The 16,797-nt window shown below is 42.5% G+C and overlaps 2 protein-coding genes across 2 annotated transcripts; one reads left to right on the top strand and one right to left on the bottom strand.

Annotated features, from left to right (window-relative positions):
- The first annotated feature begins 12 nt into the window (after window positions 1-12).
- Window positions 13-9,716, top strand: ergic3 (ERGIC and golgi 3). Its single transcript, XM_080846543.1, has 13 exons — window positions 13-118; window positions 369-439; window positions 550-637; window positions 733-852; window positions 956-1,058; window positions 3,493-3,658; window positions 4,431-4,488; window positions 6,419-6,450; window positions 6,545-6,641; window positions 8,184-8,248; window positions 8,406-8,542; window positions 8,634-8,689; window positions 8,961-9,716. Exons 1-13 carry the CDS (start codon window positions 31-33, stop codon window positions 9,038-9,040), a joined length of 1,161 nt encoding a protein of 386 aa, XP_080702669.1. The 5' UTR covers window positions 13-30; the 3' UTR covers window positions 9,041-9,716.
- Window positions 6,846-8,034, bottom strand: romo1 (reactive oxygen species modulator 1). The gene is made up of 3 exons (XM_080846544.1): window positions 7,906-8,034; window positions 7,321-7,460; window positions 6,846-7,070 (listed from the first exon to the last, which is right to left on the bottom strand). The coding sequence occupies exons 2-3, from the start codon at window positions 7,458-7,460 to the stop codon at window positions 6,962-6,964; spliced, it is 249 nt and encodes an 82-aa protein (XP_080702670.1). The 5' UTR covers window positions 7,906-8,034; the 3' UTR covers window positions 6,846-6,961.
- Window positions 9,717-16,797: the final 7,081 nt, after the last annotated feature.

Below are 16,797 nucleotides of genomic sequence, written 5' to 3'. Positions count from 1 at the left end.
TGTGACGGGAATTTTTGCGGGCGGTGTGAGATGGATGCACTTAATAAACTGAAACAATTTGACGCGTATCCGAAAACTCTTGAGGATTTTAGGATTAAAACATGCGGTGGGGCTACAGGTAAGTCTTAAACGAAATGTGTTGTTTTATCCACAGTTAAAGGGAATGTCTGAGTGAGCTTGTATAGTAGCACAGTGGCGTTAGTCAGTTTGTATTGGTCTGGAGTAGACGGCTAGGTTAGCTATTCTTGCGATACTGGCACTAAATGTATTGTGGACTACAGCTATTGATGTTACAAACGTATGTCAGTGTGTATTTTAGGCAGGGCTTTATAGTTTCATTCATCTTCCCTTCCCTTTTTTATCAATAGTGACCATTATAAGTGGTCTGATAATGCTGATCCTGTTCTTTTCCGAGTTGCAGTACTACCTAACTAAAGAGGTTAGTAACAGTTCAACTAATCACAACAATGAAACGCATAACTGCACAGGAGCCTGATCGCTCCATTCATTTATTAACAAGAGCATTTTCGTCTTTGTTGGGAATTTAAGGTACATCCAGAATTGTTCGTGGACACATCTCGAGGTGATAAGCTACAAATTAACATAGATGTCATCTTTCCCCATATGCCATGTGTATGTAAGTTTACCCGGCCTCGTCACGCAGCACTGGTATCTTGAAATAACATGTAAAGGTTTTCCCAACTTTGTGCCAATACCTGTTTTCTCCCACAGATCTCAGTATTGATGCTATGGATGTCGCTGGAGAGCAGCAATTGGATGTAGAGCACAACCTGTTTAAACAAAGGCTTGACAAGGATGGCAATCCTGTCACTACTGAGGCAGATAAACACGGTAACTGCCAAATCACAGCCCTGACGTCGTTAGTTAGATGTTACTAATGTCATACGCTTAGTTCTCTTCATCATCTGTACACTGACATATTTTGTACCTTTAGATTTAGGTCAAGAAGCGGAGGGTGAAGCGGAGGTGTTTGACCCAAGTAAATTGGACCCCGGCCGCTGTGAGAGCTGCTACGGAGCTGAGACTGATGATCTAAAGTGAGTCTCCCTCTCCTCAGACATCTGTCTGTGCAAGGGGCTAGTATAGCCAGTAGAGGGATGGATGGGCAGTGGGATGGTAATTAATTGAAGAGATGAGAAGAGAAGGGCAGACTGAGGTAGACTCATGCAGAGAAGTCCATCTCCCTCCCCTTCTGCGTGGTGTTATGCAGCTGGATGGGGACAAAGGACTTCCTCAGCCTGTCCGATGAGCATGACAGCGACAGGAGTCTGCCACTGAATATGCTCTTCTGTCTGTCGAGGGTACTGTGTAGTGGGTGGTGGACATTGTCCAAGATAGACAGCAACCTACTCAGGGTCCTTCTCTCCGCCACCGTTGTGAGGCAGTCCAGTTCGGTGCCCACAACAGCTCCCGCCTTCCTCACCAGCCTGTCTAGTCGCCCCGCATCCCTCTTCTTTATGCTGCCTCCCCAGCACACCACAGCATAAAAGAGAACGCTGGCAACGACAGACTGGTAGAACATGCGCAGAAGTTTGTTGCAGACATTGAAGGACCTCAACCTCCTCAGGAAGTAGAGCCGACTCTGACCCTTCTTGTATAGTGCATCTATGTTGGCTGACCAGTCAAGTTTATTGTCCAGATGCACTCCTAGGTATTTGTAAGTGTTGACCACCTCCACACTGACCCCCTCAATGGAGACTGGTAGCAGAGGAGGCTGAGACCTCCTAAAGTCCACCACCATCTCCTTGGTCTTAGAGGTGTTCAGCTGCAGGTGGTTGTGCCTGCACCACTGCACAAAGTTGTCCACCAGGCTCCTGTACTCACCCTCCTGTCCATCCCTGATATATCCCACGACAGCAGAGTCATCAGAGAACTTCTGGATGTGGCATGACTCCCTAGATACATTCCTAGATTATGTTTTGATGTGATAACCCTTTCAGAGTGGCAGCTTATTAGTGGTTCTCACCTCTTGAACAGAGAGACCCATATCGGTCTAAAGCGGAAAGTTGAATTCTCCATTATACCATTATACTATTATACCATGTACTGGAACTGTTAAAATTGTCAATTTTATAAGGATATATTTTGCATATATATTTATAATATTTAGTGGTTCTATCTTCAAATACAATATTAAGTTAAATTTAACTAAATAGTAGTCCCTCAGTTTGTATGGTATCAACCTCGGCACTGGTGACGAAGGGTGTTTACGTCTGTTGTGCGGGTAGAATACACATACATACGCCATGATATCTCTTGCAGCTTCTCAAAAAGCTCATCTGACACATCTCAAGAACGTCCAAGCTCACTGAAGGCCTCTTGGTAGGCCTTGTCAGACTTCAGAAGCTTCAAGGTACCTATCTTCCCACGGCCTACAAAGGCACTAACGGTGTCACAACCAGTGAAGGCATGCATGCCAAGCAGGGCATTAGACACCACTTCCTAGCGATTGGCCTAGCTTCGTTATGTCCAAGAACCTGGTCCTATCTTGGGTTCCACATTTCTGATAGATAGGACATGGAATGTTCTTGTTGAATCCTAAGCAAAGGACCAACACATCTGTGTCCTTAGGAGTGATGACAACTGCTTTGTAGCCAGACTTTGCTGCATAGAGTGCATGTTACAGCATGCAAATGTCAGCTTCTTCCTGGGACACATCATTGTGGAAGTTGCAAATACTCTCAAGGGCTTCTTCCAGGTGGTGAACCACTTAGGGATACTTGGCTTCTAGCCATGGAAGGAAGGCTTTCCAGGCAAGCCTCATTATTGCTTCATAGACAAGCTTGTGGAGTCTGACTGCACGGTTGTACTTCCGTCTTTCCATCACACCTGTTACCAACCCTTCAGCAATCACACCTGACTCCAAACAGAGATCCCTCAGACCTGCATCCCGGAATTGTTTTCCCAGAAATGAGAGCAGATTGCAGATTGTGTGAAATACCCCCATCCTGATGATGATGTTTTGAACTTCTCATGCTTCCACACTATCTCTGCAGCCTTGGGGGAGAGTGCATGGTCAAACACACAGAAAATGCTGTTCAACTGCAGAGATTCCTTGATGCTGAGGGTCCGGTTTAGCACTTTGTGCACCGAAGCCAACTCAGTAGCGGCAGCATTGATTGTTGGCAAGTAGGTGACCGTGTCCTGTCCTAAATATTGAATCGACGCTTGGAGTGGTTGGAGGCCCACGCACTGCCCATTGTAGATTGGTAGCATCAGTAGTGCAGGGCTTATGCTCCAGTCAGTGAAAACGGTAATATAGGCCAAAAATATGAAAAGCTGCTTTTGTGCAAGGGTTATCATATATTAAAAGACTTGTATCAGTCCTACAAACAACTTAGTATAGGTAAAGTTCTGCCCCCTCAGATGGTACCAATATGTGGTCTGGCCCATGGACTATGGTTTCCATTGGTGGGATTTGAGGACCTGAGAAATGTACTCACTTGAACTCACAGATGTTGTTTGTTGCAGATGTTGTAACTCTTGTGATGATGTGCGAGAGGCGTACCGACGGAGAGGCTGGGCTTTCAAGACCCCGGACACCATTGTGCAGTGCAAGAGAGAGGGTTTCAGTCAGAGAATGCAGGAGCAGAAGAATGAGGGCTGCCAGGTGTTTGGATTCCTTGAAGTCAACAAGGTAGGCTAATCACCAATGTTCAACCCACCAAACCAGTATAGACAGTTGCAGCAGACAATGGTGTTAAGGATAGGTTCTGTCTCACTTCATGACACTGAGAAGAATAGTTAAAGGTGAAGACAGCAATTGTTTATATGTGTGCTCAGTGGCCAATCAAATTACATCCTCTCCTTCCGGGCTCCTGAAACATTGTGTTGATTGGCTGTAATGGTAAATGGCTCTGTTCGAGCCACTTTGTTTTCCATTTATAGAGCTGGGACCGAGTTAATTGACACACACCAATAGCTAGAGGACAATGAGGAGCAATGAGCTGAATTTGGAAATGCACTAGTTCGCCTTTTGGGATGCTTGATTTAGAGTGCTGATAATAAGCATGTTTGGCTTGGGAGCTAGTCATGGTCCCAGGATGCCTATAGCAGACACAGCGTGAACAATAAAGACAAGGAGTAATGTGAGCTTAGAGCTACTATAAAAATGGAGGAGAAAGGGAAGGAGATGGGATGCTTTGCCACGCCAGAGCGTGTGATGTAGGGAGTGGAAAGGTTTAAATCTCCTGGAATGCTGAAGTTGGGTGAGTGACAGATGTCTATCATCCCCATGGGGTCCTCCTGAGCATTATTTAGAAAACATCATAAAATGCATTGGATAGGAATCATGGATTGTACCTTTCAAGAGACATAAAGGCAGTAATCGGTTTAATATCTTTCTGGTAAATTGTGTTAGGAATTGACTTTTTTCTGATGACCAAATATTTCATCTTGTTCTCACAAAGGTGGCTGGAAATTTCCATTTTGCACCGGGCAAAAGCTTTCAGCAGTCACATGTCCATGGTAAGAGGAGCTGTGTTGTAATGAGCAAATCTTCCTATACATCAAATGTCCTTTCTGGTCCGATAAGTCTGTAAATCATTCTGTTAACATCAGCTATCATACAGTGTTGGATATAATTACAGTGATCAGAGAGTGACTGGTAAATAGACCATTTGATAATGCTACAGCCTAGGTCTAATATGACTGGTAAATAGAGCATTTGATAATGCTACAGCCTAGGTCTAATATGACTGGTAAATAGAGCATTTGATAATGCTACAGCCAAGGTCTAATATGACTGGTAAGTAGACCATTTGCTAATGCTACAGCCTAGGTCTACCGCCTTAACTGACATGTTTATTACTAAAGCGTTAGACCAGATGGGCAACATACTTTATTGTACAAAGACAATAGGGGTGTGTGTGTGTGGGGGGGGGTAAGAACATATCTATTCTGTACACGGTGCACATACAGTACCAGTCAAAAGTTTGGACACACCTTCTCATTTTTTGAGAAGTTTTTTCTTTACTTTTATATTTTCTACATTTCTACTACTTTTTTTATTCAGTAAATCATTCCATATGTGTTCTTACGTAGTTTAAATGTCTGCCGTATTAATCTACAATGTAGAAAAGATTAAAAGTAAAGAAAACACTTCTCAAACTTTTGACTGGTACTGTATGAGAAGAATGCGCTACATCTCGTGATTTCTGTCCAGAGTGACTTCCACGTGGTAGTTGTGAATCTGTAAATGGCCGTTCCAGTGCATGTTTCTATCCCTGTCTGTGCCTCTCTTTGGTTTCTCTCTTATGGTGTGTTCATCAACCCACAACCCCCCCAGAGTCATGTACAGATATCTTGTTAAAAGTTTTTAAAAAATACAAGCAATTGTAATATGGGCTACATTCTAAAGTGTTGGGTGATACTGGACATATGTGGGTTAATGAATGACCATGTAACGTCTGAGCAATCTATGTGGCACGCAAAATTAACGCTTCAAGTCACAATGACTCATAGAAACCTACTAACACACCACTACAAGAGGGGATCCTTTTCTTTGCATGTTGCAAGTTTGCTTTAGAGCATTATCTAATAAGAAGTTAATCAAAAATTTCCCCAAAGTGGATCAGGCATCTCTAATTGCTCTGTATGCATCTCTTTCTGAACGAGTCTAGCCACATGACTCTGTTGAGGGTATGCTGTTAACATCCACTCGATTACTTAACCTTAGTCTTAGCTGTATCTGTTTTTTTGTTAACCTTCTAAGAAGTGATTCCAGAAGGGCGATGTATGTTTGAAGCAAGATGCTTGCCTAGACTCTGCCATATGTAAGCCCAGGCCTTATGACTACAGAAAAAAGAGACAATGAGCCGCTTTAATGCGAAATTGGGGTAAACGATCAAGTTCATTTTAGTCCTTATACTGCCAGTAAAGGGCCAGCCTTCACAAACTGTCCGGTTGGACCAGACTTTTTCCTTCATTCTCTCTCCGTTCCTCCCTGTGTTCCAAATCATGTGGTGACTCTTTTTCTCTTCTTTCTGCAGTGCACGCTGTGGAAAGTAAGTTAATCAATTTTGTAGTTTTTGTTCCTATTTGACGAACCTTCCCCAATTTCAGAAAGAGCACTAAATGATGATCTGTAGTCATGTGACTAGAGAGAGAGAGAGACTACTATTAGTATTACCCTGTTACTCCACTGGTTTTAATTTCTCCTAACTTCTGCTCTATTTCTCTGTGGGTGTTGCTACTGCTGTGACTAAGCTTATAATGCACACTTCTAATAATCTATATCTAGGTTTTAGGGTCCTCTCAGAATTGACATATTCCGCTTTTGTTCTCACTCTGTGATTGAAACGGCTCTCATGGAATCTCAAACAGCAACACACTAACCACTTGGAACAAATGTCAAAAAGTCAGCTGTATTAATAATTTTTCCTTTATTATTTTCCAGTTCATGATCTGCAGAGTTTTGGACTAGATAATGTAAGTATACAGGTTTGCTCTGTAATGTGTGTGTTGGCCTTGTTGAACCACTGGACCGATTGACTCAACTCTGGTTGCCCCCTCTGGTTCACAGATAAATATGACGCACGTCATCAAACACCTCTCATTTGGCAAAGACTACCCTGGTATTGTCAACCCACTGGACGAAACTTACGTTGCAGCACCACAAGGTGAGTTACTGCAATCCCATACGCCACTTTGTGTGTCTCACAGTCTAGGCTACTGTCTATGTGGTCTATGTTTCTCAGCTCATTCCAATCAGGAAGAGGCTCAGGCAGTGAGTTGCAGCGTAGACTTTGAGACAGACAGAATGCCCAGTCTTCCTCTCTTGTGATGAAGACCAAGCCCAAGTCATTCTTGCTTAAAGCCATAGGTGTTTTAAATCACAGTCTTTATTCAATCCGTTTTCATCCAGCATCTTTGTTTTTACTATCTGATTGGCATTGAAAAAAAATATTTTTAAGAGTCTTGCATGATGTCAGGGTGGTCTCTAGCAGCGGATACCCATTCCAATGGACATGAATGTGCCAAATGTGCCGCCGCTCTGCATCATAGTCTTTCCAACTCCCCCCATCAGTTCTCTTCCTCTCATCCCAATCCTGGAGATCAAAGAAAACAACGTCAGTCAGTGGGGCCTGTACTTGTACAATGGTCTTAGTTGATCAAAGTTGTTCTGATTCCTCCCATGCCCCAAAGTAATTCATTGCGACCTCGATACCAGTGAGTACTTCGCGTATGTAATCAGTAGTCATTTAAAAAAAAAAAAAAAAAACATGGAATGTAAATTTAATATTTGCCAACACGTTCTTCAAAGGGAAGGGGAAGTGTCCTTAATGACTTAACACCTACCTCAAACAGGAAAAGGTTCCAAACATGGCACCCGCTGCCATTCCAACAGCGAATCCCATCATAAACCCCATCTTCACCCTGTCAAAGCAGCCTGGTTGAGCTTGTCCAGCTTGTCCGTAAGGTCCTACGGCGACCGGCATCTAGAAACATAATTTTCCATATGACGGTCATCAAACCTAGTTGTATTACATCTGTGCCTGAGAGGGTACGTTTGTTATAAACCTGCTTGATGACTATCCAGTTATGCTAGCATGTGGCTAATGATTCAAGGTTCACACATGCAATCATGAAAGCGAGCGACATTTTATCATGATGTACAGTTTTGGATATTATTGCTGGTTGACTACTGCTACACGCGTTTCCCTTTATTCGAAGCCCAATTCTTTCAACAGATAACAATCCGTGTAATGCTAACTATCTAGCAAGCTAACATGAGCAAGCTCTACTATCATGTAACCTATCTCTGGCCTTGAAAACACAAGTTTGCTAATAATTAGTTAGCGTAGGCAAACAGTCAGCGTTAGATTCCGCGTATTTTCTTCAAGTACAACTAATAACGTTGTCAGTACTTTCGGGCAATATTACCTTGTCTGAAAGGCTATTAAGATCCTTCAATTCAACAGGAGAAAATTAGCTTGATGTATTTCCAAGCACTCTTCAGATAAAAAAGCGTCGTTCTATCCTGACTCCATTACTTGGGCGGAAATGTCTTCGTGAAAGGGAGGAAAATAAGGCGCACAAAAATTAAGTAGCGCCCCCTGTCATCTTTCTCTAAAAATGTCTGTACATTCCCTGATGATATCACAGCTATTAAAATGTGTACTTTCAGCCAACAAATCTAACCTTTATTATAATTATTCCAGCGTCTATGATGTACCAGTATTTTGTGAAAATAGTGCCAACTATCTACGTCAAAGGGGATGGAGAGGTAATTGAACAATTACTAAAAGAATACTAGTCTAATATAGAGCCTTATAGAGCCCTAAGTGGTGTTTTTAATTGTTTTACAATTGTCTGCTTGTTTCTTTATAGATTAAATACAGCATTTGTGTTTAAATGTTGATGCGTTCATTTGTGTTGATCAGGTGGTGAAAACAAACCAATTTTCAGTGACTCGTCATGAGAAAGTGGCCAATGGCCTGATTGGAGATCAGGGACTCCCAGGAGTGTTTGTGCTCTATGAACTCTCTCCTATGATGGTCAAATTCACTGAAAAACAACGGTATGTAGCAGATACTCTCAGCAGCACTCTTATTTGTATTTGTTTTGGGAGGGTGAAATGTACTATCATTTTGTTATGTGCCTCTTCTCAGGTCTTTCACTCATTTCTTGACGGGAGTTTGTGCAATCATCGGTGGTGTGTTCACAGGTGGGTTTATTATAGTATTTTCTGGTTTACATTTCGGAGTAGTTTGCCAGATCAGGACTGTTTTGTACGCAAATACATGAAGGGTAAGAAAACACATTTTGTGGTATAGGTATAGGCATAGGCCTATTCTTGACCTATATTGACTTTCTAAACAATATATATGTAAATATCCACCCACTAGACGTTGTCTTGTTGTGAGTGTCATTTTAACATTATGTCAGCATTGGTTTTTTTTTTCATTAATTCGATGATTTTTTTTCTTTCACCCCAGTGGCTGGACTCATAGATTCATTAATATACCACTCAGCAAAAGCCATCCAGAAGAAGATCGAGTTGGGGAAGGCATCGTAGCCAGAACTGTTATTAAAACTGATGCAGCAACTGGTTGCAGCAAGTTCTGTCTGTCAAGGGAAGGGGTCCACAGACTGATTCTCAGCTTGTGGTAGATGAGCTCTAGTCCTCAACACTCAACCATGCAGTACTGCTTTTGAAAAATCCCATCCCAGTTTGAGAGAGAGATAAGACTTGCTTGGCCAAAGAGGATTCATCTCTGGCTTTATCAAACACAGTACTTAACACATATCAATTGGAATCTACTTTTTCTTTCTTTAAACAATGAATAGTTTTTTCCCCCAAGAAGGTGTCAGAAATTATTTCACAAAACACATTATAATATCATGCATCAGTGTTTTTTCCCATTACATGGAGATGTTGCCTGTTTACAGAATCAGAAAACGTGGGTACTCCAGGCCCTAATGGTAGACATCTCATTTTACAGCTGAACTTCTATGAAGGTATAATTCCAATGGGACAGAATTCGTCTAAAGCTCAGCCTACCATCTAAACTGGAGATGAAGTCACTAAAATGGGAATAAGTTGGGTCGTTGGGTTAAATACACTCACAGAGGAGCGCAGAAGGTGCCAGATGTGAATTGTTTTATTGTATTGGCACTTTCACAACAAATCAGGAGCTGTTTGTGTGTGTGCGCGTGCGTGTGTGTGTGTGTGTGTGTGTGTGTGTGTGTGTGTGTGTACATGTATGGGTGTGTGATGGGTAGACTAGGCAGGCGTTTGTGTTGGTGTGGGTGGGTGACCTGTTTGTGTGGGGTTGTTCCTGACTGCTTGACCTTTCTGTGTGTGTGTTGGTTTGTGTGTGTGTGTGTTGGTGTCTGGTGCTTTGGACAGCCTGTGTTGTGTCTGGGAGAAATGTATTTATATTTTGATTGTCCTCTACAGTTTTTAAAATGATAAATAAATAATTGAAAACTTGCACTTCTGTTTTTTTGAATATATATATACGTATATATATCTGAAGGCAAACGCAACCTTTCAGTAGAGTCTTTCATTGTTTGCAGTTCTCCAGAACTGGCTGTCTTTTGACACATCTGCAACTAAAACAGATTCAGCGCTGCTGAGTAAGCATTCAAAGACTCTGTGATTGGGCAACACAAGGACTGAATCAACATAGGCTTGCGCAAAAATGTCATAAGACATTTACACGAAATGTCCACAATTAGAGACTTACAAAATCGTACAAAAGTACAATTGTGTCTGCTCATTGCGTGGCCTTTCCTTGTAGCCTTAGGAAGGTGCTGATCTCCAAGGAATGCATACTAACACCAGATGACAGCTGTGAGGCAAAGGGTCTCCATCAGCTTTATGAAGTGTTATTTGTATGCCATTGAATGTGACTGATCTAATGACCTTTATTTAAAACACCCCGTACATACTAGCACAATGCTCGCCTTGTGTTAGTGGAACATGTTCTGATTGCCAGGGGCTTACAGTAGATGGGGGGGATGGGACGGGACTCATTTATTCCACAAGGGGGCGCTCCATTCATGCATACAAAGAGGACAGACTTGTGGAGAGGGGGGAGGGGGAGCATTGTTAAAACAGGAACGGGTTTATGACAAATCATGCACATTACTGTGAGTAATATACGATTAGTGTCACAGTAGCACAAATATGAAACATACTAAAAGTATTGGGTATGGGGGAAGGGGGTATGTGGCTGCTTGGTTATAACATGACTGGCTGATAAAACTGCTGGATAAAAGTGAGTTGCAGACAGTGTCTCTTGGGAGTCTACAGCTGGAATTCCTCTTCTATTTCTTTTTCTTTGGAAATGTTTCCTTGACCTCCCTCATTCTTCTGAAAGATTGTGACGTATTCCACACGAGAGAGTAGTAGGATACCCACTGATTGTTTGCGGATGTTTTCAAGCTTACTAAAAGCAGATTGAATTTCCTGTGATTAATTGTGCCGGGAAAAGACTGATTCAGAACCCAGACTAGGCTTTTAAAACCCAGTTGGACAGGAGTCAGTGTGAAAGTCAATGATACAGCTTAACTACAGTACAAAAAAAAAAAAAAAAGTATTTTGTAATGAAAACTGAAAATAAACAATACCATCTGTTATAGTGTGGTTGGAGAAGACAGTTCAGTTAAGGTTATAATATACACTATAATGACTCACTAGTATGTTACACTCTTCTTAACAATTGCAAGATTATTCGGTTTTTAAATACTCACTTTTTCTCAGTGCCATGGTGCATAATGTGGGAAAGAAAACCCTTTATGAACACAAATAATACAATCACTTTCCCTCAGCAATGTACTTTCAACGACACCAATGACCATGACAGCTATTTCCCTTTCACCACAACATTTGTTCTCCCTGAGTTATACAGGAATCTGATCGGACAGCTCCAGTTCAAAGCACATGCAAAAGCTATGCGACTATTTGTTCTTGAGGTCACACAGTAGCACCAGCCCATTAGAACTCATGTAGCACGCATTAGAGAAAACAAGGGGGCGACAATCCTTTTGGGCAAGTGTTGAATACTTGGGCTTACATCATTGGAAATCCATGATATGGCTTTTGGTCCATAGCATGCATTTATCTCTGATAGATTTTTGTGAGGTTGTTACGGCAGAGAATCAGATAGAATTTAAAGTGGTCATTAACTTTTGGCATCCCTGTAATCCATGCAGGTAATTCCTCATTCACGGCTTCCTAAACCCTTTAGGGGGTGGGATCCCTGCCACCTACACAGGGGTAACCCCCAGCCCTCCCCCAGTCCCCTCTGCTGAGTCATTGGTGGGGGGTAAATATTCTAAAATAGCCTACTTATCCTAATGCTTAATGCATTCCTCATTGATGGCACTACAGCCCTAGGGGGTCCCTTAGGGTTGTATTGGAGCAGTCAGCTCAGTGACTGAACAAGGACATACAATGGTGTATTGATCCTCTAACAGATTTGGATATGCGCATGTGTGAGTGAGGAGGACAAGTGAGACTGCTGGTCTGATGGGCCACGGCACTCTGCGTCACCTAGAGTCCTTTACTGCTGAAAGGAAAGTGATAATTCTCCTTTCTGATGTCTTCTCCAATGTCTCCGCTCTGGCTTTCCAAAGGAGGGCTGTTTCATGAAGTGTGAGAGAGAGAGAGAGAGAGAAAGAATTTTTGTATCTGTCAAAGTTCAATGAACTGTGTCCCAGGTGATATAGGCTAAAAAAGGATCAGGATCCAGGCAGCAGATCGTGCCACAGCTTCCACGACACAGGCATGTGTAGGACATGTGAATGCAACAGTAATGGAACTCAGGCTGCTTGCCCGAGTTGCTCACTCCCTATATCACCCAAAGATAGAGACCCTTCGTGGAATTAAGTCAACAGAGGTCATGTATGTAGGGCACAGAGTGTACCATTTGGACCAGAGACACCCTTCTCTTGCGTGCAGGCTATACATTAAGTTCATTAGGTCATATGAATTCAAGACCTCTGCCAGATCCATTACAGGTTATGAACGCTAGTGAACTTCCCTCATCACTTCTGCTGCGTAGTAGAGTGTTAGAACCTCATGAGGAATGCTGTTACTTTGCATAATCCACGGTACTTCACAGGAAAGTTGATTTTTCAGGGTGAAATGAATATGCATTGCTCTGCACAAGTGGGCCTGAGCATGAAATTTGGACGGCAGCTGGAGTTTACCATATAAGACTGCAGCCAGTGTTTCTGGGAAGCTGCCACTGCCAGAGTGAATGAATGAGGTTGTGAATCTCGCTGGCACGCGTTGCATCAGGTTGCGGGTCAAGTGTGGGCACCAACTGACTGGAGTCCTTGCCAACACTCTCCCCTACATGGCAATGCGTTGCATACGCCTGCTGCAATGACCCGCACTGAAGTGCTAGGCATTAGGTGCTTCTATACGGTACAGTCTTGCGCTTTCTCTCTCTCCTGCTCCCGCTCTATCTTTCATTGCACTACTAAAAATAGCCTCACTATGGTAATGCCCTCACTGCACCTCTCCGCTCGCCTCGGCTGCTCTACTCTCGCCTGCACCGTTTCGTGTAAAAGCTTGCTGCCAAAAGAGCACCCAAGAATGTCTGCATCCCCTCCTCTCTCCTCCATCTCCCTTTCCCTCCTCACCCCCCCCCCCCCCCCCCCTGCCAGAACCTACTATGGCTGCATGACCAGTAAACAAGTTAACCCTAAAGGTGTCAGAACGTTAACAAAATCATTGTCTTACATTTATTTTAAAGAAAGACATCTAGACATCTAGATAAAACACATTTAAGCGTCTTTGGGTATAGAAAAGCGCTATATAAGTCTATGATATTATTACAATTATTATTATCCAAATCAGATGAAAACAGTGGCTAGAGTGACCTTTCCTGAAATGTACTGGCTACGTGTCTTCTTGGAAGTGACTTCAACTTGGATTCTTAGAAAATCCAAACTACCAAACTGTCCACGCCTCCACTCCGTGAAAGCAGGAGCACATACAGTAGAATACACAGTCTGCTGGAGGACTCCTCGCCTGTAACAGATGTTGCTAAGGCAGAAAGGGGAGACCTCTGCGTGTGTGTGTGTGTGTGTGTGTGTGTGTGTTTGCAGGAGTGAAAGACTGAGGGTCTGTTTCTCATTCCAGCACTGAGCACCCTCTGTTCTGCTTGGGGACCTCAGCAGTGGACAGATGGGGCAGCAGAAGAGTAGCGTGGGTGGGGGTAGTGGGGGTCACTATTGATACCCCAAACTCCTTTAAGCACAGCTGACCACCCCTAACTGCCACACACAGACAGATTAAGGCGCATTACGCAAAGTAACCAGATTCAGGGAATGCAACACAAAAAGGGTAATACCCTCTCAAACAGGCATTTCTCTGAAAGATGCTGTGGAAAGGTCGTAGTTATCTTTATATGCCCTCCATTACTTACTTAACCACTTATTCAGAAGCATCTCTATTAGATTCTCAGGTAGCAACTGAGGGGTCGTCGACACTATGGTTGCATCATGCCGGTCTCGTGTTTTTCTTCCTTTAAAATACAAGAGCGCACATTACATAAAGCTGCGGCGTTCTAATGCAACTCCTTAAGGATACAAAATATTTTGTGTTTTTCAACAACTTTAACTCAATTTAGACCTATGTAACCATGTACTGCACAGTATTCAATTACTTAATTAAAGTTTGAAGTTGATTTAATTCATGCATGTCACTCATGCCTTCCACTGAAGTATTTTTCCATTACAAAAGGCCATCAAACAGTTAATGGGATGTGGTATTAAAACGCCAAAAAGAGAACTGAAATCCTCTATGTACATCGTGGACGCAAATGTGACTAAAAAGGGCCCCTTCCTTAAAACCCATTGATGATAACGATCATACATGTGACACCCCTTTAAAACTGTTTAAACATTGCTGCCTGCCAGTTGAGAGCATCTCATTTCTTCATAATCTGGGACATGCCTTTTTTAATTGTGTTCTAATTTTGGTACTTCTACAGAACTGTCTATATATACTAGAAAGTCCTAAACCTGCAAAAACTCAATCTTAAGAGAGTCTGTCGAGGTACATAACCAAGGGATTTTATATAATAATTCTGCCTGACAGTTGGGGATTTACCCTTGTGTATGCAAAGCATCCCTTCGTTCTCTTTTTATTTTTCCTATGGGGCAAAAGAAAAAAATAGGCAATGTTTTGCCAGACCAACATATGTCTGTAATGTCATGTCCAGTGAAGAACCAGTTTAACCATTTTAAGCTGTGCAGACAATGAGATAAGTGAAATCTAACGAGGATGTTGGTGTTCACTAGGAAAGCCTAGATTACTGTGAGGGGCACGAGGCATGTGTATCAACCCCTCTGACAATCCCCCTATCACACAAGCCCAGACAGAAAGTTGCTCATCCTGTGACACATTTCTAAGGACCGTTGAGGTGGCTGTATTGAAATGGGAGATTTCTTTAAAAGAAATCAAGTATTAGCCTAGTGTTCTTTTATCTGCGTCCCCTTTCTTATCCTGAAATAACGTATGCTCTTCGCAGGGGCGGCATTATCAAGTAACGTTAGTCGCACAGAGGGTATGTCGAAAGTACATGGGGACCCTGGATTACAAAATCTCCCCACCACGGAAGTTGGTGGAAGGAAGCAGTTAGCCCCCACCTTACGGAAACTGACTTTGCTGGTTCATTCAGTCTTTGAGACTGGACTAGGGTCTAAGACAGACACAAGACCGACATAAATATAGGACCTGGGGAAGCTCTTTTTGAGGACCTAATACCTGACATAAAACCTACAGATAAAAATCCATGGAAACATCCGCTGCGTCTTAATGACAATCTCTTGTTTGTAGATTACATTGTATGGCTGTGTCTTGTCGAGTTGCAGGCCTGATATACCCTTCCCTATACACACAGCCCGTCAATCACCATACCTTTCACCAATGCTTCCGCACTGATGCTGCAGGTTAAGATAGTAGGCTATGAATGTGTTTGGTATGTGTTGAGAAATTGGTTTATGTTTGAGTGGCTCATGAAGCCAGAAATGTCTGAGAGATTTATTCTGACAGATTTGAACAGTCATTAAGCTGTTGGCATTCTCTGTTGCACTACTTGGATGAACCAGTTGAACTTTTTCTCTGTGACTGTCATTTTTTCCAAAGACGTTTTGTTGTGTTGCAGCATGTGGGAGCTATTCTTAAGATATCTGTGAGCAATAGGAACCACTGGGATAAGACATTAAGTATATTCCTTCTGGAAACTGGTCTCTGAAGTGTTCCACATGGCATGACAACCACACGGTGCCTTCACCACATTAGAGACACAGAAATGTGCAGCCATTTAAATTCCCCTCCAAACCCTTTACGCTGGATGGCTTTAAAAGGACTATCTTATCCAAAATAACAAATCTGACAAGCAACCACCATATAACAGGCGTACAGCTCAAAAAAGCTAAAAACAAACAATCAGTAAAAATAAAAATCAGTACATTCAGTAGCATACAGATCACCCACATCTCTCACAGTACAAGCAGAGTGTATGGCTACATGTATGCATAATACAAAATATGATTAACTGTCCATGTGGGCTTACCATTTCAAAAGCTACACAGTAGCCTACGTTGTGCATGTGTGGTGTGGATTGTGCCATCACTGCACTTCAGCGTCTACATTTGTGGATCAAAGCCCTGGTCTACTACCCCTCTGCAGTGCCCCCTAGATGGCACATTGACCCACTGAAAATACTGTTTCAAATGATTGCACTACGCAACAACGAGCTTTGAAAAGTGTGATTTTCCAAACATACCTAAAATATTTAACATTTAAAATACTTAAGGATACTGATCCCTGTCCTGTAAATATGAAGCAAATCTACCCCAAATTTACTGGTGTAAACAACATGACTAGGTACTGTTCTTTCAATCCGAGTTGTGCAACTTAAATTTCCACCATATAGTATACTCAAGTCAAGTATTTACTGTGTAGTAAGACATGGACATGCACAGTACAATAGGCATGGGTTGAATATACTAAATTGGGGGCGTTGCGATGTTCACGTGAACCGGAGCTGACTGAAACACCCCCTACTTGTGATTGGGGGATGCCCATGCACGTGTACTGCCGGATGCGCATACTAGCACCGTGGCACTCCTCTTATGTAACGTTGCATGAGCTCCAAGGCTACCTGCTACCAACCGAGTATAATCTCTATAAAATTCACCGTTTATACAATTAAACTGAATTTACCTATGCAATGCACAAGCTGAATGTGTTTTTCACACCATGTCGTAAAACTGTGTCACATCTTAATTGGGGAAGCAGAAATC

The sequence above is a fragment of the Sprattus sprattus genome (assembly GCF_963457725.1).
Source record: "Sprattus sprattus genome assembly, chromosome: 10".
Taxonomy (NCBI): Eukaryota; Metazoa; Chordata; class Actinopteri; order Clupeiformes; family Clupeidae; genus Sprattus; species Sprattus sprattus.
This window is presented reverse-complemented; position numbering and strand designations above follow the sequence as displayed.

Coding starts and splice junctions, on each gene's coding strand:
- ergic3 (XM_080846543.1), top strand. CDS start 31: ATGGATGCACTTAATAAACTGAAACAATTTGACGCGTATCCGAAAACT. Junction 440..549: donor AGTACTACCTAACTAAAGAG/GTTAGTAACAGT, acceptor TGGGAATTTAAG/GTACATCCAGAATTGTTCGT. Junction 4,489..6,418: donor TCAGCAGTCACATGTCCATG/GTAAGAGGAGCT, acceptor ATTATTTTCCAG/TTCATGATCTGCAGAGTTTT.
- romo1 (XM_080846544.1), bottom strand. CDS start 7,460: ATGCCGGTCGCCGTAGGACCTTACGGACAAGCTGGACAAGCTCAACCA. Junction 7,071..7,320: donor GGAACCTTTTCCTGTTTGAG/GTAGGTGTTAAG, acceptor TTTGATCTCCAG/GATTGGGATGAGAGGAAGAG.